The 25,487-nt window shown below is 51.1% G+C and overlaps 2 protein-coding genes across 3 annotated transcripts; one reads left to right on the top strand and one right to left on the bottom strand.

The window, feature by feature from the left end:
• The first annotated feature begins 7,781 nt into the window (after positions 1 to 7,781).
• Positions 7,782 to 18,210, top strand: LOC123127880 (transcription factor UNE10). 2 transcript variants are annotated; one of them, XM_044547745.1, is made up of 5 exons: positions 7,782 to 8,826; positions 9,027 to 9,143; positions 17,223 to 17,288; positions 17,383 to 17,760; positions 17,857 to 18,210. In XM_044547745.1, the coding sequence occupies exons 1-5, from the start codon at positions 8,128 to 8,130 to the stop codon at positions 17,959 to 17,961; spliced, it is 1,365 nt and encodes a 454-aa protein (XP_044403680.1). In that variant the 5' UTR covers positions 7,782 to 8,127; the 3' UTR covers positions 17,962 to 18,210. The 2 variants fall into 2 exon arrangements, with proteins under 2 accessions (XP_044403680.1, XP_044403671.1); XM_044547736.1 differs by having other exon boundaries at positions 7,787 to 8,826; positions 17,854 to 18,210.
• Positions 18,211 to 20,106: 1,896 nt separating this feature from the next.
• On the bottom strand, positions 20,107 to 22,343 carry LOC123127870 (expansin-B4). Its single transcript, XM_044547726.1, has 4 exons — positions 22,046 to 22,343; positions 21,828 to 21,937; positions 21,383 to 21,567; positions 20,107 to 20,826 (listed from the first exon to the last, which is right to left on the bottom strand). Exons 1-4 carry the CDS (start codon positions 22,245 to 22,247, stop codon positions 20,493 to 20,495), a joined length of 831 nt encoding a protein of 276 aa, XP_044403661.1. The 5' UTR covers positions 22,248 to 22,343; the 3' UTR covers positions 20,107 to 20,492.
• Positions 22,344 to 25,487: the final 3,144 nt, after the last annotated feature.

Genomic DNA, 25,487 nt, shown 5'->3' with positions numbered 1-25,487 from the left:
TAAAAATCCTACCGAGTGATGAGTCTGCCTCTCACTCGGAGGCTTAGCTGCATCTCAGTGCTCACCTAAGTGTTAAAAATCCTACCGAGTGATGAGTCTGCCTCTCACTCGGGGGCTTAGCTGCAGCCCAGTGCTCGCCTAAGTGTTAAAAATCCTACTGAGTGATGAGTCTGCCCCTCACTCGGAGGCTTAGCTGCAGCCCAGTGCTCGCCTAAGTGTTAAAAATCCTACCAAGTGATGAGTCTGCCTCTCACTCGGGGGCTTAGCTGCAGCCCAGTGCTCACCTAAGTGTTAAAAATCCTACCAAGTGATGAGTCTGCCTCTCACTCGGGGGCTTAGTTGCAGCCCAGTGCTCGCCTAAGTGTTAAAAATCCTACCGAGTGATGAGTCTGCCTCTCACTCGGGGGCTTAGCTGCAGCCCAGTGCTCGCCTAAGTGTTAAAAATCCTACCGAGTGATGAGTCTGCCTCTCACTCGGAGGCTTAGCTGCAGCCCAGTGCTCGCCTAGGTGTTGAAAATCCTACTGAGTGGAGAGCGATCCTCCCGCTCGGGAGCTTAGCTGCAGCCCAGTGCTCGCCTAAGTGTTAAAAATCCTACCGAGTGGAGAGCGATCCTCCCGCTCGGGGGCTTAGCTGCAGCCCAGTGCTCGCCTAAGTGTTGAAAATCCTACCGAGTGGAGAGAGATCCTCCCGCTCGGGGGCTTAGCTGCAGCCCAGTGCTTGCCTAAGTGTTAAAAATCCTACCGAGTGGAGAGCGATCCTCCCGCTCGGGGGCTTAGCTGCAGCCCAGTGCTCGCCTAAGTGTTAAAAATCCTACCGAGTGGAGAGCGATCCTCCCGCTCGGGGGATTAGTTGCAGTCCAGTGCTCGCCGAAGTGTTAAGAATCCTACCGAGTGGAGAGCGATCCTCCCGCTCGGGGGCTTAGCTGCAGTTTCGTACTCGCCTAAGTTTGAAAAAATCCTACCGAGCGATGAGCAATCCTCTCACTCAGAGGCTTAGCTGCCGCCCAGCGCTCGCCTAAGTACCGAGAACCTTACCCAACCGGTCGACTGGAACGTCGAGACCATTGCTGAGGACCTTGCTGATGAGCTGATCAATGCTACTCAAGGATCACCCGACCGGTCGACGGGAACGTCAAGACCATTGCTGAGTGCCTTGATGATGAGCTGATCAATGCTACTCAAGGACCACCCGACCGGTCGACTGGAACGTCAAGACCATTGTTGAGTGCCTTGCTGATGAGCTGATCAATGCTACTCAAGGATCACCCAACCGGTCGACTGGAACGTCAAGACCATTGATGAGTGCCTTGCTGATGAGCTGATCAATGCTACTCAAGGATCACCCGACCGGTCGACTGGAACGTCAAGACCATTGCTGAGTGCCATGCTGATGAGCTGATCAATGCTACTCAAGAATCACCCAACCGGTCGACTGGAACGTCAAGACCATTGCTGAGTGCATTGCTGATGAGCTGATCAATGCTACTCAAGGATCACCCGACCGGTCGACTAGAACGTCAAGACGATTGTTGAGTGCCTTGCTGATGAGATGATTGATGCTACTCGAGGATCCCCGGACCGTTCGACTGGCCTTTCTCCCCCAGAAGCTGCATTAAGCAAACAGACAATAATTCGAGGGAAAGGCGAATTTCATTCGAAGATAGACGCAATATGTGAGGTGATAAATCCGGAGTTTCTTAAACCGCAAAATAAAGTGCTCGGGTGTCAGGCCTGAAGAAGTTTTAACGATTACAAATCCACTCGGCATTCCGAGGCAAATAAAAGCGGTGGCAAAATGTTTCTTCGTCACTCGGCGGTGGAAGGACTGGCCGGGTCGCAGAAGCTGTCAAGGTCGATGATATCGGTGATGCGAGTGGCTTCCTCGAGGAAGGTGTCCATGAAGTCGTCGAAGGAATGCTTCTTGGTGTTAGCCACTTTCAGAGCTGCCAGCTTGTCTTCCCTTGCTTCCTTGCAGTGCACTCGGACCAAAGACAAGGCGACGTCAGCACCACAGCGGGCAGAAGATTTCTTCCACTCTTGCACTCGGTCTGTGATCTGATTTAGCCGAGTCATCAAAGACTTGAGGTCTTGGGACATTTCTGCTTGAGGCCAGAGTTCAACGTCCACTCGGACCATTGCCGCCTTCAGCCGAGCCAGATAGTCGACTGCACCGTCCAAGCGCGATTCCAGTCGAAGCAAGTTCATCGCGACTTCATCTTTCATGGGGCAGTTGATGGGGTCGAGACCTGTCTCGGCCCGTCTGGTTTCAGGCTCGAAGTCTCGACAGAGTTCTGTTCCACCACAACGAACAATGAATGAGTCGACAGTATTGCAAATCCCAGTCGACGACTATTATCTAACTGAGTAGACATACCTTCCAGCTTTAGGACAAGCTTTGCTGCGAGTTGTTCCAGATGAGACTCTAGCTTGCTGGCCTTGGTCTTGAGACCCTCGACTTCAATGGTCAAATTCTCCTTGTCATTCTTCAGCTGCTCGACTTCATGATTGGCGTCCGAGACAGCCGTCTTCAATGTTGATTCTCATCCTCCAACTTGCTGACTGAAGCCAGCTTCTCGTCCGCAAGCTTCATCTTCTCGCGTGCTTCCTTTTGAGCAGCTGCCAGGTCCAGATCCTTCTGCTCTAGAGCTTCCTTCATCCTCTCTAAAGAAACAACACTCTTCAGACGAGACTGAAGTTGGCGATTTTCACTACGCACATCTGCTTGTGTGAATTCACTCGGTTCAAAGAGACTGAAAGAAAAGCCAGCGCCAAGCATAAAGCTACAAAGCAGACAAGGGGGCCGAGTGATTACCTCCCATGATAGTTGTTTCTTCTTGAGCTTTCTTCAGGTTCTTCTTCGCAAGTTCGAGGTCAAGTTCAACACTGATATGCTTCTTCTTCAAGTCGGTGAGCCGAGCTCCAAGATCACAAGACCTCTGCAGCCAGAAAGACAGACATGTCAGTCGACACATACAGTGAAGGAAAAGATTTACTCTAAGACTACTGCCGAATAAAACATTCAACAGTAGTCTCGGGGACTACACCCACTGGGTGCACTAGGCGTGCCCCCACTGGATCAGATCAGTACTCAGCGAAGAGTTCAAAAAAAAGAGAAGGGATAGAATGATCAAATCTCATTAGACCTCAGTCGACTGCCAGCAGCCGATCGTGGTCTCGGGGACTACACCCAGTGGGTGCACTCGACGTGCCCCCACTGACTCAGAAAATGCAAAATCAGAGATTACTCAAGTTTTAAACAGGGGAACACCCAGTGGGTGATCAGATTTAAAGCAACGCCCGAAAGTTCAGTCGGAAGTTTACTGACCTGGACATTGGTCTGAAGAGCAGTGCTGGCATTGTAGGCTATCTGTCTAGCTTCATGCATCACTTTCACCTGCTCCATGACAAGATTCGCCTGGCAAAGAGCTTCCCTAGCGGCACTCGGAGAGTCGTCCGGAGTTTGATATGTGGCAAAGAGAGAAGGCTCCAGAGGGGCCAAAGTAGTGGCCGGGTCAGACGAGTGGAGTTGCACTGGTGCAGCAGGCGTCTATGCAGTCGACCCCGACGGACGATCAGTCGTAAACGGGTCAGCAAACGTCACGTTGGTCCGAGCCATCGTCTCAGGTGCCGGTGTCGACTAAGGAATTTGGACTTCGAGTCTCCTCCTGCTCGACCCTCCACTCCTCTTCCTCCTCTCCTGAAGAGGCTCTTCTTTGTCTTCGTCATCGGGAAGCACAACAACATCTTGCGGGGCTACGCAAGAAGAGAAGCACCAAATTTTCAGTCAATCGACCACCCATTCAATTAAACAGGACTGGGTTGAATAGACTTACCAGCTCGTGAGGTGGCTTCTTCATCTTCTGGTGCCTTATCAACATCCATGTCAGTGGCAGCAGATGCGGGACTGAGAGGACACAACAATTAGTCAGTCGGATTGGGAAAACATTCAGTCGACTTGCAAAAACACAAACAAGATACCTACCCTGAGGCAACGGGGACGTCCATCTTGATTCGTGGCAGCGTCTTTCGGGTCTTGGAGGGGGCGACTTTTGGCTGCTTAGCCACCTTCTCCGTCGGCCCCGGAGTCGACGTCCGAGTGCGCTTATGGGTGGTGGCACTCAGAGCCGAACTCTTCACACGACCTTTAGACGGATCGTGTTGCTTCTTGGATCGGCGCTCAGAGCGCGGCGGCGAGTCGACCTCCTCCTCTTTGTCCGACTCCTCGCTCTTCTCATCCTCATCTCCCGGAGACTCCCATTCGCCACTCTCCTCCGCACTGTCCTCCCCCTCCTGGTCCTGCAACAAGGCCTGTTCGCCGTTGGGCATTGAGTACATCTCAGTGAATACCTGCAAAACAAATTGGTCAAAACAAGAATCAGCCAACGCTGAGTGCAGTCGGAGCACAAACGGAAAACAGTCGGAACAGAGAATGTACCTTGTCGGGTGGGTTGTCGCTTCTGAAAGGGACAACTCGCCTGGACCCTCTGGGGTTATCTTGATTGCCCGTCATACCCTTCAACCACAAGGCCACGGTGTTGGGCGGCACTTCTTCCGGATGGACCCGAGTGGTGTCGCCCGGTCCAGAATACAACCACATCGGGTGGTCACGGGCCTGGAGAGGCTGGATCCGTTAAGCGAGGAACACCTCCAGCAAGTCCAAGCCCGTGACTCCATCGTTGATGAGCTGGACCACTCGGTCCACTAACATCCTCGTCTCCATGGTCTCGGCGGCGGTAACCTTCAGTGGAGCAGGAGTCTGGACACGGTCGAATGAAAAAGGAGGAAGACCGGTCGACTGACCGGGAGTCGCAACGTCCTAGCAGTAGAACCAGGACGACTGCCAACCCCTGACAGATTCGGGAAGGGTCACAGCAGGGAAAGCACTCCTATTCCTCTTTTGGATACCTAAGCCCCCGCACATCTGGATCACGTGGGTTTTTGAGTCACTCGACTTCGCCTTCTTAACCGATTGAGAATTAATGGTGAAGATATGTTTGAAGAGACCCCAGTGCGGTCGACACCCTAAAAAATTCTCGCACATCGACACGAATGCGGCTAGGTACGTGATGGTATTGGGAGAGAAGTGGTGGAGCTGTGCCCCAAAAAAGTTCAAGAACCCGCGGAAGAAAGGGTGCGAAGGAAGCGAGAAGCCCCGACCGACATGTGTGGCGAGCAAAACACACTCACGCGGTCGAGGCTGTGGCTCCATCTCTCCCTTCGACAGCCTCGCTGCCCCCAGCCCGGACTCCTCCAGCTCGGTCAGATCCTCCTGCCGAATCGAAGACCGGATCCAATCGCCTTGGATCCAGCCTGGCGGCAACCCCGAGCGCGATGACGATCTGCGGCTTGGTTTCTTGCCCTTCGCCGCCCCCGTCGCCTTCTTGGCGCGCTCTAGCGCCGCCATCTTGTCCTTCACCATGGTGGGGAAGCTGTAGCGTCGGAGGCGGAGGCGCTGGATACGGCGGAGGAGCGGAGGAAGAAGAAGAAGAGGCAGGTGTGCACAGTGCAGGCACCCCGGTCCCATCGCCTTATAAAGGCTCACTTCCGAGTGACTGGCGAGTGGGGCTAGGCAATCCCGTCAAATCCTGCTACAGTTGCGCGCAGCGAACATGGCGAAAAAGGCGGCGCGATAATCGAGGCATCTCGGCTCGTCCGGGTCCCTCTTTTTTCGGCGCCCTCCTACCCGCGCGCGCCTCCGAAATTTCGTATCCCGCGGAATCCGGGATTCCCCGCAGGCGATCGCTCCCGAGATCTCACGCTCCCACTCGACACTCGATGCATGAGGCCATCAGTTCAGTCGATGACGTTCTAAATGGGTCAAGGCAACCGAGTCGGCTCCGAAATATCAAGGCGGGCATTCAGTCTAACAAGAAGCACTCGCGGAGACACAAAACACAGGACAGGTCCAACGTCGCCTTACATTCCTATCACACCTTAATCCATTCGTGGGCTACTGACGAGGATACAGATCTGGGGTAGGGTCATAGGCTCGACCTATACGTCCTACCCAAGGTCACTACCTTGGAAGATGAAAAGACCAAGAGTCGACAGAAGAACACTAGTCTCATATGTCGAGTGCAATCCACTCGATAGTCACATCACTCGATGGTGGTTACCTATCGCCACTCGACCACAAGGAAGATCACTCGACCATATTGAAGACCAGTAGTCAGGAGAGCACACAACGGCCAGATATTTATTCCTTAGTCTTCATGAGCATTAAGAGTACTTAATGCTGGCGTTACCAGTAACGCCTCTACTTTATGTACATTAGTTCCCTTGTAATGGAGTGAGGCTGGGGTCCTGGCGCACTCTATATAAGCCACCCCCCTCCTCTGTCACAAGGGTTCGCACCCTCTGTAATCCAACACATATAATCCAATTGACCGCCTCCGGGCACCGAGACGTAGGGCTATTACTTCTTTCGAGAAGGGCCTGAACTCGTAAACATCGTGTGTACACCTTCATCACAGCTAAGATCTTGCCTCTCCATACCTACCCCGCTCTCTACTGTCAGACTTAGAACCACGACACCGGACGCGGGGGCGAACATACATCCAAGGTACCTACCTAACCACCCCCGAGGCTACCCCCAAAAAGTAGCAAGGACTAGTAGCAGGGACTAGCGCAAGTGAAAACGCTGACCAGGTCGACAAACGAGCACCGCTGCGAGCCCTAACCAGCGCGTGACGAACCTACTAAAAACTCCACGCCACCAGCAAGGACAGCAATGGGGAGATCCGCGCGAGATTTACCTTGAGGCCGATGAACCGCCTCTTTCCTTCGCCACCGCCCGCACAGAACGACTTCCCGTCTCACTTCGCCTCCTTCGCCGTGACTGCCGCTCTGCACGGCCGCCGATCTCGCTTGCGAAAGTAGCTCCTCCACGGCCGACGAGCCGCGCGGGAGAGCAACTCGAAGCACCGACCACCCCGCGCTGCCGAACCACCCCCGAGAGCCCCGATTTGGACTGCGGCGAGGCGGATTTGGGCAGGCGCGTTGTCGATTTGCGTCGATTTGGGCGAGGAGGAAGGAGAAACCGCCCACACCGCCGAATGGGGGAGAGTGCCGTTGTCGATTTGCGTCGATTTGGGCGAGGAGGAAGGAGAAACCGCCCACACTGCACAGATAATGGCAGGGCCCACCACGCGCGATGTTTCGTACCGACCAGGTTCCACCTGGTCGAGATCGCGTCCGATCGCGATGCATCCGACGGCTCTCGCAGGTGTGCTCGGGAATGTTAAAAAGTGCAGCTGCGCTTATTAGAATTTGGGTATAAAGTTTTATAAGCCAGGAACGCCAGCGAGGCAACCGGGCTAAGGTGGGCCCATGCCAAATGGAGTACAGAATTATCGTCGTGGGCCGCAACGTGAAACGGCCGTGAATCGGAGAGTGGTCCGGTGCATGCATGTTTGTGTACGGTCGACACGTGCAAGCAGTTTTCAAGAGTTCGCCGGCCGTCGGTGCCTGCCCCACAGGATTCGGAACTGTACCAGGTCCAGGAGCCACAAATCAGAGGAGCACCCGATGCCCGCTGCCTCCGCGCCATGCACGCAGCACCACCACCCGATGGGAACCCGACGGCTGCACGCCTCCGGCCCGACAGCCCCGGAAAGGCAGGCGCGAAAGAAACGTCCGAGCTACTAGCTGGATTGAAAACGCATGCAAGCGCTCTGGACTCCTACGTGGTCATGTGGAAGGCGAGGCGGCTACGTGCCCGGCTCCTCCTCACAAGCCCAGGGCCCTCCCTCTCCCCGTCCCGTCCCTCTCCCTGCCCCCCTCTCCACCTATCCATCCATCTATCGCCTCCGCCCCCGGCGCGCACTGCATGGCTCCGCCACACACACCTCCGCGCGCGCCGTGCACCCGTGCTGCCTCCTCCACGCACCGCTCCATAAGTATCTCCGCCTCCGCTTGCCTTGCCGTGCTTTCCAACGACCACCATATATATTGTGCTTACGTATATCATATGGTATAGCTTATTGCACCTACTACTACACGTCTACACACATATAGCTAGCTCACCTCCGTTCTGCTCTGCCGGCCCAATCCCGGGACGACACAGCAAGCCACCGGTCCTTCTTTCCGGGTATATATATAGCTTCGCATTGGAGGTGGCGGGGCGTGATGAATAACCAGTGCGTGCCGAGCTGGGATCTGGACGAGACGGTTGGCGCGGGGCTCAACCCGGTGTCCACCAGGTCGGCGCAGCGTATGGCGTCTGGAGACAGCGGTCTGACGGGGCCGGTTGCCATGCCCATGCCGGACCAGTACGACGAGGTGGCGGAGCTGACGTGGGAGAAGGGCAACATCTTCTGGCAGGGGCTGCTCAACCGGTCGGTGCCCAAGTACCCGGCCGCGCCGGCGCCGGCGCAGATGCATGCCATCGGCGGCGCGGGTGATCACCGGGAGACGCTCGAGGCAGTGGTGGGCGAGGCGGCCGCTCGTTTGTCGTCTCAGTCGACGTCGCACCTCGGGCAGCCGTTGCCTGCAGCTGTCGCGCCTTGGCTCGGTGTGGGCGCGCCAGCCGACGGGCTCGTGCCGTGCGCGAGGGGTGACGACCAGGCGGAGGGGGGCGTGCGGAGGAAGCGGGCACGGCAGGTCGGCGAGGACGGGCGCGTGTGCGCCAGCCAAGGTAGCGCCGCGCCCGGCCGCGGCGAGAGCTCGCTGCTCACTCTGGAGCCCTGCGGCACCGGCGCTGACGACTTGTGCGGGTTCACGACGACCAACAACTCCACGTCGCTGGACCACGGCTCCCCGGAGACGGAGAACACGAGCTTCGGGGGAGGCGCAAGCGACTCCCGCTGCTTCAGCCGTCGGTCGCAGGCAAGCAAAGCTCTGGGCTAAAAGCCTCACACGTTACCACACACACCCTGCATATGCATGCCTCGATCGTAAGCATCTCGCATGCACGTAGAGTACGTCGATCCAGCTTGTCTTGATCCGTATGGGCTTGCAGATTCCCTATGCTTATGTTTTTTCTTGCGTCTATCTAACCGGTGCATGCGTCTGTTGAGATACAAAAGAGAGACGGGCTGTGCGACGAAGCAGAGAACGTCGTGATCAAGGGGGGAGCTCCAATGAGGTCGTCCATTTCCACTAAGAGGAGCCGGGCTGCTGCCATCCATAACGAATCTGAGCGTGTAAGCAACTACCTCTTCTGCACTGATGCATGACAGTGATTTGTTGCTTACACTTCATACTGGTATTTGTTATATAGTTTTATTACTTATACTAGTACTCGTATTTGGTTATTCGTACTTTTAGTCAATGACATGCATTTTAGGTCTAGCTTCAACCAACTTGAGCAATCAGTGTATTTCTATAAGGGGTATAGAACACGTGCGCATATACAAGTGGTAGCTAAGCTAGTGTGAAATGCAGAATGTGTGGGTTACGCGTGCCTCGCTTGCATACTTCCGCCCAAAGAGAAACCGAGCAACCCAGACTAGTCAACCCGGTTTCCTCGTCTTCAGCGTCAACCGAGCTCAAATTGAGTTGAGATAGTGATCGAGCTAGAAAGTGAATTGATTTTGGACTTGTCATGAGCTAATTGCATAGCAAATTTTGGGGAGGACCTGCACATATCTTCGTAAGCTTGGTGTAGCACTTTCAAAACAATACAGATTCACAACATCCGGGTGTCGTTTTGAAACGAGGCAAAAGACTTGTCATTTTCATTGATCAAGGACTTGTTCGGCCTTCCGCCAGCTCCGCGGATATGTGGAGTGCGTATTTTCCAGCTCCACTTTTTCAGCCTGCAGCTCCGCCGGCTCCGCGACCTCTGGAGTGGAGGGATTCCGAACACTCCCTAAGAAGAGAATGAGAAATTGCTCAGATAATTGGCAGAAAACCGAGCTAAAACGGATACAATCCAACCCACGTAACATGGCTTCATCAGTCAACCTGGCCACCGACAAGGAACACATAGCTATGAAGAAGAAAAGACATCCGCCGAGGAGTCGGACGCGTCATCATCGTCGTCGATTACCTCTGAACGAGCGACTCCGATTTCACCATAGAGCTACATCAACGAAGGCAACCCGCGAGCAGCTCGACAGAAACCACGATGACACATGCCAACAGATATACACACACACGAACAACCGACAACTCCTACTTTGACGACAAGCTTCGCAAGGGATATATGCAGGACTTGCGCCGACCATGCCCTCCGTAAACGACCACCGAGTGCCTATCATCATCGCCACCTGTACTCGCTCCACCACAGCCCCGGCTTAAAGCAACCAGGCAACCCACAGAAGAGCTCCTCGCACACGCCGGGAAGATCCGACTACCGAAGCCCGAGCCGCGACCCCAAGCTCCTCTCGACGTCATCATCATTGCCAAACAGAAATCAGCATCCCTGAAACGGCCGCCACAACAACCCACGCGGCGAAGATGACGCCGTCCACCGGTCTCCAATTGTAGTTGACTCCGAGATGATGTCTTGGAGGAAGACACATGAAGAAACCTTCATCTCCCGATTATGCGGATATGAGGTTTCCATCTGGAGCCATGACCACGAGGAGAGGGGAGGAACTCCACACAGGAGCAACACTTCCAAGAAAGAGCGTGACACCCGCGCGCATCGCCGTTGCTGGATCCAACAAAAGCGAGAGATAGGATTTCTCCCGGTGAAGCTCGACTACCAACTACCCGTACCGGCCTGCTACAAACCGCCGCCCACTAGTCACCGTAGAGCACCGACAGGAGCACCTCTTGTCAGCTTCCGCCCGCTTAGGCCGTCCTACAAGGTCCCCAGGCCAGTAGCCGCAGTACTCCTGGAACCTAGGCGCACCTGTCGTCCTATGCCATCAAGCCGACCATGTTGGAGAGTCCTAGTCCAGCTGCTCTAGATAGAATTCCTATTGTAGATCAAGTCGGTTTGTATCCTACCTAAACTTGTAACTCACGTTGATTGCCATGTACTTGTATATATGTATGACATAATGAGAAGAGAGGGGGGTGTAATCTTAGCAGCCCCGATTCATATCAGCTTTACATGGTATCAGAGCTGGATGATAGCCCGTCCAGTCCGGCTGGCTCGCTCACTTCCATCAGCCTGCCACCCCTACATCGGTTCCACCAACTCAACCTCCACTCTCCACATCACCAATAGAAGCCGCCACTTCCCTTATCCATCCTCTCCTCCTTCCACATCCATCACCCGCTATGCATGCGCCCGCTACCCCCACACCCACTATGCATGCACCCGCCAGCCCTTTGCTTATGTTCTCGGTACCTGACCCAGCACCTCTTCATCGAACTCGCTCAACAACCGGTCATTTATGACCACCAATTGATCGCCTTAATATTTTTGCCATCGTATCCTCGTCCATACCTCAGAATTATCTCATGGCTCTTCGTGACCCATCATGGCACAGTGCCATGTAAGAAGAGTTTGATGCTCTCACTTTAAATAACACCTGGCCACTTGTTCCTTCTCCTCCAGGTGCAAATATCGTCAGCGGTAAATGGATTTTTCAACACAAATATCATTCTGACGGCTCACTTGCTCGTCATAAAGCTCGTTGGGTAGTCCGTGGTTTTTCCCAACAGCCCAGCGTTGACTATGATGAGACATTTAGCCATGTTGTTAAGCCAGCCACTATACGGTTGATCTCTTTGTTGCTCTCTCTTCTTCTTGGCCTACATCAACTCGACGTTAAAAATGCCTTTCTTCACAGTCATCTTCATGAGATCGTCTATAGTCAAGAACCATCTGGTTTCATTGATCCTCGTTATCCTGATTATGTCTGTCGCTTGCATAAATCCTTGTACGGTCTCAAGCAAACTCCTCGAGCACGGTTTCAGTGGTTTGCAACCTATGCTCGTTCTATTGGTTTCGTTGAGTCCAAGTATGATGCCTCCTTGTTTATTCTTCACAAGGGAAACATCACTGCATATTTACTTCTATATGTCGATGACATCATTCTTACTGCCTCCTCTCCTTCTTCTCTCTCATCGATTTATCACTTCCTTTGCTAAAGAATTTGCTATGAAAGATCTTGGACCTCTTCATCACTTTCTCGGAAGTTTTGTATCTCGCACATCTAGTGGCTTACAACTCTCCCTACGATAGTACTATCTCGACTCTCCCGGGCTCGCATGCATGACTGTAATCTTGTTTCTACTCCAGTTGACACGGATGCCAAACTTTCTATCCACCAATGGTTCCCCTGTTTCCGATCCTTCACTGTATCTTAGTCTTGTCGATGCTCTTCGGTATACCACCCTCACTCGCCCAAATATAGTCTATTATGTTCAACAAGTGTGACTTCATATGCATGATCCTCGCGAACCCCATCTTCTCTTCCTTAAACGTATTCTTAGATATCTAAAAGGCACACTTGACCTTGGTTTGACACTTCATATTTCTTCCTCTCATAAACTCATTGCATATTCAGATGTCGATTGGGTTGGTTGCCCTCACACCAGACGCTTCACTTCCGGGTTTTGCATGTTTTTTGGCGATAATTTCATTTCATGGTCTTCTAGGTGGCAAACTACCATTTCCCGTTCAAGTGTGGAAGCCGAATATCAAGCTGTTGCAGCTGCAGTAGCTGAGTCATGTTGGGTGCGTCAGTTACTACACGAACTTCAATGCCCAGTCACCAGTGCCACCATTTTGTTCTGCAACAATGTTAGTGTTGTTTACCTTTCTCATAATCCACTACAACATCGTTGGACCAAACACATTGAGCTTGGCATTCATTTCTTACGTGAGAAGGTTGATGTCAGCGAAGTTCGTGTTCTACATGTTCCATCTTCATCCCAATATGCTGATATTTTCACGAAAGGGCTATTGTCTGCACTCATTCATCAGTTTCGATCCAGTCTTCATGTCGCTTCTCTCCCTAGTTCAGACTGTGGGGGCGTGTTGGAGAGTCCTAGTCCAGTTGCTACAGATAGAATTCCTATTACAGATCAAGTCGGTTTGTATCCTACCTAAACTTGTAACTCACGTTGATTGCCATGTACTTGTGTGTGTGTGTATATATATATGACATAATGAGAAGAGAGGAGGCGTGCGATCTTAGCAGCCTCGATTCATATTGGCTTTACAGACCCAACCGGAAGATCGAGGGGCAGCACCTAGATCTTGTCGGGCCGCACCACCAACAGTTGTCGGAGGACACCAAGCACTAGCAGCAGCTTCATCACCGCCCTCATAGCCAACCGAGGCCACTGCCATAGCTTCTAGAACTGCTGCCAGGAATAGGGCGCGAGAGCCCTCACCACTTAAGGAGTAGGGGTGCATCACCACCACGACCAACGCTGACAGCAGCGGCGGCAAGGCAGGCACACACTCAGCCATTCTTTCATGGCTGGGTTGGACGCCCTGGTGCTGCCAGGGAGTGGCACATATGTTGAGACAACAATGTCTACAAAGAAGGGTTAATGATTTTTACTTATGATCCTGAACATAACGTCCCGGACACAGCCATCGATTCATGACAATTATGCTTGATGAAATCTTCACTGACCCCACAAACCAATACTTATCCTTCTTACCCACTTTGTCTTTACTTGTAAGCATCCGATGTCAACTTTCCAGTCGGTCATTTCATAAAAAAGAAAATCCTTGGTGATACGAGTAGTCTATCATTTTGATTAAATCATGAAGTCACATAGACCTCCCAATCAAAGACCCGACGTCCCCTCAGTCCAGTAGGAAGGTTCCTTCTTAGCACACATCCTTGTGTGCCAATGTCGGCATCCACATATGCCCATGTCGTGTGTCATGACGGGCCGCACACGACGTGTACATGTCTGCGTCACTCACCCACACAGGCATGTGTAACCGCGAGGGTTGACTCTAATTCCATTTGTAACACTCCGACCACACAACCATTAGTTCTCGGCCGTTATACCTGGCAGGATCTAGACTAGCACCACATACCAACACTAATCTTTGATGTACACTTTTATCCTCACTCGTGCGCACCGACATTAACTTCGCAGTCATTCACTCATCCTTAAATTTCTCTAAGCCAAGCATGTTTGACTTTGAGGTTCCATACGAATGGGCTCCTGAAAAAAAGGAATAACTTGTTGATATAAGTAGTCTATCATTTCTATTAAGCAAATATGTCACACTGAAAAATTGAATGTCTACGAGCCATTAGAGTGTGTACGTGAGCATCAAAATGCTTAGCATACGCATGGTGAGTTGTCGTAACAAAGTTGTTAATTCAACCTGTTGCGACAAAACCATCGAAGTTAGTGGGAATCGGTGCCTGGGATCTTCATGCGTGCAAGTTAACAATAAAAAATGTTGTAGAACTAAAATCTATCCATTGTAAATGATTTCTTTGGCATGAGATGCACTCGGGATGTGCATGATGTCAGCGAGGCAAGTCCACAACGATCGGTTAGGATTGCAAGAGGGAGGAGATGCATTGGTGAAGCATAAATATAAGAGGGGGCTAGATGATGGAAATGAAGCAAATATGCCCAAACTAAGAGAGGCAAACGTGGAGTTGGTAGGACAATCGGGTGAAGGTCAAGTCCCCCCTCCCCATTGGTCTTAGGGGGCTTGGGGTGGGCGATCTTCATTTAGGGAGTCCAATGAAAATAACATACATTGTTCTTTTATTTAGTAAGAATGGGGCCTTTTGTTCACCCTGAGACTACCAAAACAATTTTATCTAAATAAGAAAGCGGGAAAAACTAAATGCGCTAGACCATAAATGTTTCATTAGGTAAATGATTATTTTTTTGTTTGGACCTTTTATGTCCATGTGACAAAACTATTTCTTCTCCTTATGCAATACCTGAAATGATTTTTTAATCAAAGGGGTTTCCCCCTACCCCCAACTTTTATTAAAGCCAACACAACAACCATGTCAACGTTTTATGGCTCTCGGTCACAACCAAAATTAGCCGCAACAGAATTATTACACACCCTAAGGAAGGGAAAAGCAACAGTCTTGTAATTGGATACATGAAATAGATCAAAAAGACAAGCCACAAAGGAAAAGTAAATTGATCTATAATCCCTATGAGGAAGCCTGCCAAGCTATCCTATGTAGCTCTCCACACTGATGATCGAGCAATCTTAGGCATTCGAGTGGCAGAGTAGCTTGAGCATTGATACACGGTACCTTCCATTGTCGAACCAGACCGCCTACCAAACCCACAATGCATTTCACACTTCGCCATTTTCACCCCTAAAAGCAAATTCATTGCGAACACACCATAAGCCCCATAGGGTAGCAGATTTGACTAATGTAATTGCATCAGATTTCTTCTTATATCTCTAGAGAGCATAAGGAATTGAAAGAGCATGGTATAGGAATGTTAAGAATATCAGAAATGATCGACCAAACACTTTTTGCAACGGTGCAATCAAAGAAGAGATGTTGTATAGATTCAAATTCTTTGGAGAAAACACAAGTGGGATGAGATACAAAACGACATTTAGCTAGGTTGAGATACAAAATGACATTTAGCTAGGTTATCCTAGTCAAACTTTTGTTATGGAGGACCAGTCATAGAAAAACATGTATGTTAGCTGGCACCTTAATTTTCCTAATGTAGTTCTGTAGTTCAGAAGAAATCCCACCAAAGTTAATCATCTTGTGAAAGGATTTAATTGTGTGTATGCCAGATGGCTCAAGTATGCAGATGGGAGTATTGTTGTCACATGACAAAACATCAGCTTTCATCATAGACACCAACTCAATCCATCTATTGAGATGTTGTTCATCCACACACCTTCTAAAGGTAAGTATTAAAATCAACCCTTCCAAAACCTGGGCAACAATAGCATCTTGTTGTTGGAAAATTTCAAGAAAATCCTTGTATAAGGTTTTAAGTGAATAGTCAACAATCCATATGTCATGCCAAAAGGCAATACTGTCGCCACTGCCCAATTTCCATTTATAAAAGGTTTTAGCAGCAGAGAACGCTCAACAAACACTTTTATAGAAGGGAGATACCAGACCAGGTTTAGCCCAAAGAATATTGGTTTCTTTGTCACATATTTGAAATTTAAGAGAGTTTCCAATCATTAGATTTACCGTCAAAGAATCTTTTGCTCCCACAGGCGATACTTGTGTTCATCCCCCATGTCACCCCCAAAGAAAAGAGACGTCTCAAAAGTAATGATCTATAGCCCATTTGGGGAATTTCATAATAGGCATCAAATAAGTGGGGATGCTAGCTATGCAAGTGGCAAGTAAGATTAGTTTGCCCCGGTATGACAGTTCCTGCCAAGCCGACCAGAAATGTTTTTGTTAATTTTGTCAATGATTGGTTGTATATCTTCCCTTATCAATTTTTTGAAGTGCAACGGAACAGCCAAATATTTAAAAGGGAAAGAACCAAACTGACAACAAAAGATCTGGGCAAAACAATTAGCCAAGTCTTCCTTAACATGAACAGTATGGAGATCACTTTCATGGAAATTTATTTTCAATCCAGAAAGATTCTCCAAACATGATAAAATCCATTTAAAATTCCAAGCATGTTCCAGACATCCACAAAGAGGATGGTATCATCTGCACATTGCACACTGACAACACCTCCAGGGATCATATGAGGAAGGATCCCAGAGACAAAGTTATGATGAACAACTTTAGATAACATTTTGGACAAACATCAGCCACCAAATTGAACAACGAGGGGGACAAAGGATCTCCTTATTTAAGCCCTTTGCCCCCAATAAAATGGGCCCATTTGTACCATTAATTCTCACACAAAAAGAACTCTGAAATAAAGTATTATAAATCTGTTTAATCCATTTCTCTCCCGAGCCTCTAGAAGAGAGCATTTCCACAAGGAATTCCCAACTCACTTTGTCATAAGCTTTCTTATAATCAAGTTCCAAAACTAAACCACTAGTCCTAGTTCGGTGAATCTCATGTATCACTTCATGGGCCATAACAACACTTTCTAATATAAACCTCCATTTAATACAGGTAGATTGGTTTGGGGAAATAAGTTTGTCACATAAAACAGGTGCTCTAGAGATCATAGCTTTAGTGAAAATCTTAATAGCACAATTACTCAAACTAATAGGACGAAACCTGAATTCAATTAGGAAAAGTCTTTCTTAGATTTCTCTTTTTTCAGTTTTCTTTATCAGATGGAAGTGGTATGTTTGCTTCCTCAAAAAAAAGAGAGGAAGTGCTATGTTTGTCCTTAAAACAAGAAGATTAAAATGCCTTGTTAGTTAGTTTGCTGATTAACTCAAGGATGACTCCTTGTTGCAGAAAAGAAGGGACAGGATCAACCAGAAGATGCAGACATTGCAAAAGCTCGTCCCCAACTCAAGCAAGGTACTGTATTTCTCGACGGGAATCACCGAACCAGACAATCGAACGTATATCTCCAGATAAATAAACGTCGATTTGCTATTTTCTATTGACGCAGACCGACAAGGCATCGATGCTGGACGAGGTGATCGACCACTTGAAGCAGCTGCAGGCAACGGTGCAGATGATGAACCGGATGAGCAGCATGATGATGCCCATGGCCATGCCGCAGCTAGCCCAGATGTCCGTCATGGCCAACATGGCCCAGATGGCCCAGATGGCGCAGATGGGCCTGGGAATGATGAACATGGCCGGGCCACTCGCGCAGCCCGCCTACCCGGGCCTCACCCAGCCCATGATGCAGGCGTCCACCCCTTTCGTCGCCATGCAGCCCTGGAACGCCGGCGCCGGCGCCGACCGGCAGAAGCAGTCCGCCGCCGTGCCGGACGCCTACTCCGCCTTCCTCGCCTGCCAAGCGGCGCAGCAGAACACGCAGGTACGCACGTAGTCCAAAAATCCAAATCTTCGCGCACTGTTCCCTTCGAACTTCTGATTGATTCTTATGCGGTGGCACGAATCTCTGCTGCAGCAGCAACAGCAAGCTCAACCGAACGGCATGGAGGCGTACAGCAGGATGATGGCCATGTACCAGAAGCTAAGCCAACAGCAGACCCGGCCGGGCAGCTCCAAAGAGTGATCGTACTACGTCGTACAAGCACCTGTACAGCATTTCCCTTTGGACATGAAAATCTGCCGACGCACCAAGGCACCTTAAGCATCGTGTATTTTACACTCAATTGCACATGATTTGTTGTACTTTCTTTTTTGAAACGGATGATTTGTTGTATTAAAATCATTCTAGCTTGTACGTATATCGTTTTGACATCATTTTAGCTTGTATAAGTCACAGCCAACTGGTTACCTGAAGATGTTTTTTGTACTGTCAGCCAACTGCTCATGATTTGGAAATTGGACCGGAGAGGTTAACCTCATCCGGCTTTCGATATGCTGTTTGTATCACCTCGCTGACTGGTGGGCCGTCCTTCCTAGCCCGCCGGCAAATGAATGTACCGTCGGAGTTGGAGGCAGCTCAGGTCAGTCAATCATTGCGCAGCCTAACCCACCACCGTCGCCAACCACTCGCCGCTGATCGGATCTTTTTTACTCCCCAACGCTATCGACCTCCATGCAGGCACATCTGCAGATTTGCGTACGCCGCAGAGATATTTTTCCGCGTGGTGTGGCGTGATGGTTCGCTCTCTTCGCATCTCGGTGGAGTTGCTGGACCGCTCGTCCACACTATGCTAACAGTCAGTAGTACTTACGACTGTTAGTGGGAGCACTCTGCTTAGCTTCAACAGTGATACTAATGATGTTATGCTCCGGTGCGTGCCGGTCGGGTAGGAGATGATAATGGAATTCACCGACACACATGCTTAGGCGGATGCGGATCACAACTGGAACTGGTAAGAGCATGGCTAATAGAAACGCCGGCAACGGGCTCTATATGGGTGCCATATCAGCAATAGCCTTCATAGAAAAAGTCTGGTATAATAAGGTTGGCTTTGTACGAGATGTTGGATGGTCAGGGTAATCAATGTTTGCATGCATGGGCAAAAAGAAAAAAGAAGTTGATTGGATGCCTTTACTCTCCTCCAGCTCAGAATTTTGCTGACGCGGGATCCCTTGTAGCCTGCTGAATAGGACTATTATACTTGCTCTAAAGACGACGCCGTACCGGGCGGCATTGGCAAGGTACAGAGGGTACACATCGCCTTTTGACCCCATGGGCCGCACATGCCGCGGACCGCGGGGAAACCAGCTCGATCCGCGGATAGAAAGAGAGGGAAGTGCACGTCCAAAACAAGACCAGTGTCGGCCGGCCAACCCCCACCCCCAGCTGTGGCTCGCCGGCCCGATCCATCCATCGGCGGATCGGATGCCAACTCCAGAGCGCCAGCTTATGTTTCGATTTGACGTCCCTGATGATCACACATCAGGCTGGATCGGATCGGTCGACGCGGCACCGAGGAACAGGAACAGGAGTTATTACTCCTGGCTCAGCATTGCGGTGCCGATTCTGAGCTCCGACGACGGTGAATTGAAGCGGGCCCGGCCCGTGTAGGATAAGAATAAGAACATGCCAGTGCTGGGGTGGGGATCTGGACCGAACGAGGGAGCCACAATAACTCGTACGGGCAGGGATCGCCAGCATGCAAGCAGCAGCAAGCTGCAAGCAAGCGACGCGGTACAGCTAATGGGATTTGAAGGCCCGGACCCCGGCGGCGGAAGATGGGACGCTTCGTTTGGCCGGACGCTCTTGTATCGCTGCGTGCCGCGCACTGTTCTGCTTGACCGGAGTCGGCCGGGGAATTTCTCTCCGGCCAAGGTCGGTACGGTACTCGTACACATCCAATTGGCAGGACCTTTGGCATAAAGAAAATCTACGGTAGGGAGTAGTAGTAGCTGCTTTATCGAAGGCCGCAGCCCGCAAGGAGACTGGATAATTCGGCCGCGTGCTTTACCGGCAACCAATCATGTGCTACTGCTGCTTAGGCAAGGAATCTGCAGGAAAAGAAGCGGTAAAAGGCCGTCCTCTTCGCGCCAGGTTTGTAAATTTACCGCGCGCGGGAACCGATCTGGACTTTCAAATGTACGGCGCCAACTTTCCCTTTTGCGGGAGACGAGTACACTGTCCCGGAACTATGAGATTATGTGGGATATTTGATGAAATTGTATGCCCATACTGAAGAAATGCTTATATCATAGACAAGTCACAAAAAGAAACCTGGAGGTGCATAATGAAAGGAGGCACAAGTACAACACATGGTTCATATAGTAGTAGTAGTAGTAACAATATACTTTCGATTAATATCACCGCCTTGAATGATATAAATTATAAAAGGCGAGAGTGGGCGGGAGAGCGTATCTTGTACGCCTGCCTCCTCCATTTCCCACACAGCCTTTTCCCATTTGCCAATACACGGACTCATCACGCCCCTAGAGACCCAGACCGAGACCCAACTCCATGGACGCACCCGCGCCCAACCAAACTTTTCTCACCTAGAAAGACGCACCGACACCACCCCAACCCGATACAGTTTACAACGACTCAACGCAACGCAATGACCAACCGTACACTCCCAATGACTGATGACTCACTTGACCGTAGCAGCTAGCTGCGTAGTAGCATTACTAGTAACTCCGAGCAACGGAATCATGGTGGGTTCAGCTGTACTGCACGAAGGAGCGGTAGAAGGTGTTGGGCCTCCAGTTGGCCGGGATGACCTTGTTGGCGACGAGCGTCTTGCCGGACTCGTTGCGGATGCGGATGGAGAAGGGCGCCTGGAGGCGGTGGTTGGAGTCGAGGCGCCAGATGGAGCCCCACGACTCCCTCATCCTCGTCCACTTGCCGCCGCCCGGCCCCCGCGACTCCATGAGGTCCACCTGCACCACGTCGCCGTCGCCGTCCTCGTACTCCACCAGCACCGCGAAGTAGACGGGGTTAGAGTACTCCTCCACGTGGAACCCGATCTTGAGCCCCGGGAACTCGCACGGCACCCTGCAATCCACACACACGCACACGAGCACCGTATTTAGCCACCAGATCGTACTCTACTTACAAATTGTTGTATGAAAGGAGAAGTTGCCGCTGGTAGTCTACTAGTCCATGGGTATTGTTAGTTTTGTTGCTTTGCTCGATCTTGCGGCGGAATATTGTATCTTTCGACCAGGGGCCCAGCCGCGCTATGTGATACGAGACGGAAATGGGCTGGCCGGTGGCGTATGGTGGCAGGGCACGCATATGCCGTGCTGCAAAAGGAGGGTGGGTTGGGCCCGAGTAATAAAGCTGAGCCCTGTGTGCTTACTAGCTGTTGCACATGCATGTGCAGAGCAGAGGAGAGTGTGTGTGTGAGTGTGTGTGGCGCCCGTGCCCGGTCGGCCAGGAGTAATGCGGGCGGTTGGGTGGATCCAATGCACCCAACTTTTTTCCAACTTTTTAACTGCCCGGACGATGGACAGGAAATTCAACCAAGAATTTTGCAAAATGGTGGTACAAATTCTCAATGTTCCACCAGTACTGTTACGGCGCTGCAGGTGTGGCTCACTCTTCTTACCGTGTGAACTCGATGTCGATGATGCCGGAGTGGCGGAGCCTGTCGTTGAGGCCGGGCTTAGCGAGCCGGCCGAACGCCGTACCGCTGAGGTCGAAGTGGAAGGGCGCCACCGGGTAGTAGTTCATGTCGGTGATGATCACCGTCTCCGTCCTGCCGGAGCAGGACATGTCCTTTCTGCATCTGATCTGAAACAGAACAAAACGTCAGCTTCAGCTTCAGGCACCGGAGAGGTCGAGCGCCAATCGATGCTCTTCCTAAGCTGCAACGGCTCTCCGCCGCACAGTAACGTTCTCGCGGAAAGCGACTGAACAACTACACACACCACAGATACATTACTATGCGCATGCGGGGCCCGCTGTCAGACTCTGCAGATCGGCCTACTAGTTGACAGTAACTGTAAACTGTTTCTCTTCTACTAGTACGTAGGAGTAGTATTTTAATTTACCTTGTAGCATGAGCCGCACCCCTTGCCGTCCTTGAACAATGGCTGGTTGCCGCAGGAGGTCATGGACGCGAACGGGTACTGGTTGGTGTGCTTGAAGCCGCAGGCACCACCTAGCAAGACAAAGAAGCGCCGAGGAATGAGCCACATTGCTCGCGCAAGAAGAGAGGAGAAGCATTCATCCTGTGAGGGAGGGAGGGGGTGTGGAGCATCATCCTCACCGTTGTCGTCGGGGCCGGCGCCGTTGGGCTGGCCGTACCACGTCGCCCTGGCCGGGGTCCAGGGGCCCCAGTACTTGGTGGCGTCGGTGGCGTTCAGGTCGACGTCGAAGGGGGCGGGGTCGGTGGTGTTGAGCTCGACGGCGCCGCCGACGGCCAGGAAGCAGAAAAGCGCCGCGAGGACGGCGAGGGGGAGGGAGCCCATGCCGCGCGCTGTGCTGTGTGGATCTGACGAGTGGCGGTGGGGAGTGAGTGATGGTCTGTTTGGTTCCTGTGTGGGAGTGGGGTGATGGCCGTGGTGCGGTGGGGCTATTTATAAACCGGATCGGGTACGCGCTGCCGGTGCTAAGCAACAAGATGGGTTCGGGTTTGTGTGTGAGCAGAGAGAGCAGAGCAGGGAACGTGCCATGTTGGGTGGCACATGGCCTGGCTCGGGGCATGCAGTGCAGCCTCATCGCGTTACGGCAGAGCGAATTAAAGGTGGCAGATGATAGTTGGGGCGGGTAGATAGGATAGGAGGATGGCTAGCTGCCATGGCTGCTTAGGTCAGGCCCCTCTCAGCCTCGGATCAGTGAAGAAAAACGCATAAACTGAACGCAACAGGACTCGAGAGGCAGAGTATAGTGGAACAGAAATGTCGGCATGTGCCATCGTGGCGCGTCGGCCCATATGATCTGGGCTCAGAATTCGTCCAGGGTTTGAGGAGTAAAACGCACCATCGGCCGGGTCATTTCATTTCAGCTTATGAACTTATCGGTAAGGCTAGCTTGAAAGAAGTCCACTTAACCCCCTAGGATTTCACAAACCGGCCTGTTTACCCCCTAAGGTCTAAAACCAGGTATGTAACCCCCTGTACTTTCCTAAACCAGATGAATCACCCCCTAGCACCGATCAGAATGGTTTTTCAGGCGGTTTTGGTGACGTGGAAAGGTTATGGGTGCGAGGTAGTCGTCTCGTGAATACAGTTCCTTCCCCCAGCTTTCTCCCATCGCATGTTGCTCAGGTCATCGCACCCAAACTACTTGCGTCATTGAGGTACTGGTAGGCTGCAGCACCAGCCAGCAGCCGACGGCCGGCCACGAGGAAGCTCAGTCTGTGGTTCATCAATCGCCTTTGATCGGCCTTCGACTTGCGACCGAGTTTCTCGTGCGCTGTGGTACCGTAGTCGCCTCGGCAGCCTATTGCCGGCGAGCGTCCGCTTCGTCCACCTTGGACAACACTGCGCCGTCGTCTACCGAGCTGGCACACGTGCCGCCTGCGGCTGCCGCCGGCAGCGTTCGACATCCACTATTGGTTATTAGAGGTAAACACGATTAGGTTGTGTGATCATGTCTGTCTGACTGTCTCAGACTTGGTGGCACGTACTTGTGTGTATGTGCGTGCTTGTCCAGGAGGGAATCGATCCAGCAGGTATATACTTGTGTATTATCTTGTCTGAGCTCGCGTTCACGCGCGATCTGGACCTTGTGACAACATCCACAAGTACGTGCACCTCGCCGGCGACTCGCTCCTGCTCCTTGTTGCTTCCCGCATCGATGTCCTGCTTGTCATCATCGTACACGACCTCGACCGCCCCACCACCGTCCGCCTCAGAGAGCTTGAGTACAAGAGCCACTGGTCGATGGTAGTACACGGACGATCTCTTGCCAGAACTTACGTCAGTTGGCGGGTTGTACCGGTGAGTGCACCCCAGCGCGCCCGCCGCGGCTGCGCAGCATGGACGCGACGGTGTAGACGTCCAGAAGGATCCCTCGAACCCTGGCAGCATGCGCCGGGCCGGAGCAGCAGGTTCGACAATGTCGTCCACATGATGGAGAGGATGCCTTCCGAGTGTGCATGGAAACCTGGAGACCTAGAGGCGGAGGGTGGTGTCGAGATGCGCACCATTACAAGAATGGGATTCGGTGAGCGGCGCGAGTGGCACGACACCGCTCGCGTCCGGAGGAGGATGGACGAGGCCGGGTGCAGATCAGAAATGACCTGCACCTTGCTACGTTAACAAAACCGCCTATGAAACCACTCTGATCGGTGCTAGGGGGTGATTCACCTGTTTTAGGAATGAACAGGGGGTTAGATGCCCGGTTTTAAACCTTAGGGGGTAAACTGTCCGGTTTGTGAAATCCTAGGGGGTTACGTGGACTTCTTTCGGCTAGCTTTGCATTTTGAAAATAAGCTTCGATGGGGGCAGGGGAAATCCTGGGAAATGGGTTTGCCTAGTATTTTTGGCTCATGGAATACTGGCCTCTTTTATTTCTGAAGTTAGGCATAGGGTGTTATCCTCTTAAGCACCAACTGAATGCTCGCTAATGGATAATATCGCTATACAATGTTGTTGGACCATGAAAATGAACCACAAAGTGTATTCCAAACATCATAAAGAGCTAAGCCCGGGGGTCGAACGACGGTGGCGGGGCTTGCTGTAAAGATGCGTTAAGCGGATGCATATGCAGGGACGCGTTGCGTGTTACTTATAGGCACAAGAAATTACATGGTTTAGGTAGTTAGGTTGTTGTAGGATTGATCTCCAAGTCATAATCTATACAAGGGATAGAGATCAACCTAAACGTATCCTAACTACCTGAGTACAATGCACGCCCCCACACATGTATACGGTTTATATCTACACCGTATACATTTACATACTTTAACACGCCCCCTCAATCACAACTTTATCAAGTTGAGATTGTTCTTGAATTCTTTCAACTTGCGACATGACAAGGCTTTAGTGAAACCATCTGCAACTTGATCATTAGTGGGAATAATACGAATGTCCAATAGCTTCTTGGCTACTCTCTCACAAACAAAATGATAGTCCACTTCAATGTCTTTTGTTCCTGCATGGAACACTGGATTTGCTGACAGATAAGTGGCACCAATGTTGTCACAACACAATCGTGCAAATGAAGAGTGATTTATACCTAGTTCAGTAAGCAAGGTTGAACCCATATCAACTCAGCCGTGGCATTTGCTAGAGCTTTGTATTCAGCCCCAGTGATGGATCTAGACACAGTTGCTTGTTTTCGTGCACTCCAAGATATAAGGTTTGGTCCAAAAAAAACAGCAAAACCACCAGTTGACTTTCTATCATGAGGACAACCTGCCCAATCTGCATCTGAAAAGGCACTTACCACGGTTGAGGTTGATCTTGTGAACTTTAATACTGTACTCATAGTACCTCTAAGATATCTCAAAATCCTCTTCACTGCAGTCCAATGCTGGAGAGTAGGAGCATGCAAGAATTGGCACACCTTGTTGACAGGAAAAGATATGTCAGGCTTGTAAGCGTCAAGTACTGTAAAGCACCTACCACACTTCTGTAGTTTGTAGCTGCCTCGGCTCCCAAGGACTCCCCTTCTTCCTTGGAAAGTTTTTCAGTTGTTGAAAGTGGCATGTTTGAAACTTTACAATTCATCATATCTGACCTTTTTAATATATCTGACACATA

Source organism: Triticum aestivum, chromosome 1B (genome assembly GCF_018294505.1).
Source record: "Triticum aestivum cultivar Chinese Spring chromosome 1B, IWGSC CS RefSeq v2.1, whole genome shotgun sequence".
Lineage (NCBI taxonomy): Eukaryota > Viridiplantae > Streptophyta > Magnoliopsida > Poales > Poaceae > Triticum > Triticum aestivum.
The sequence above is the reverse complement of the archived record's forward strand: the minus strand, read 5'-3'. Positions and strand labels throughout refer to the sequence as shown.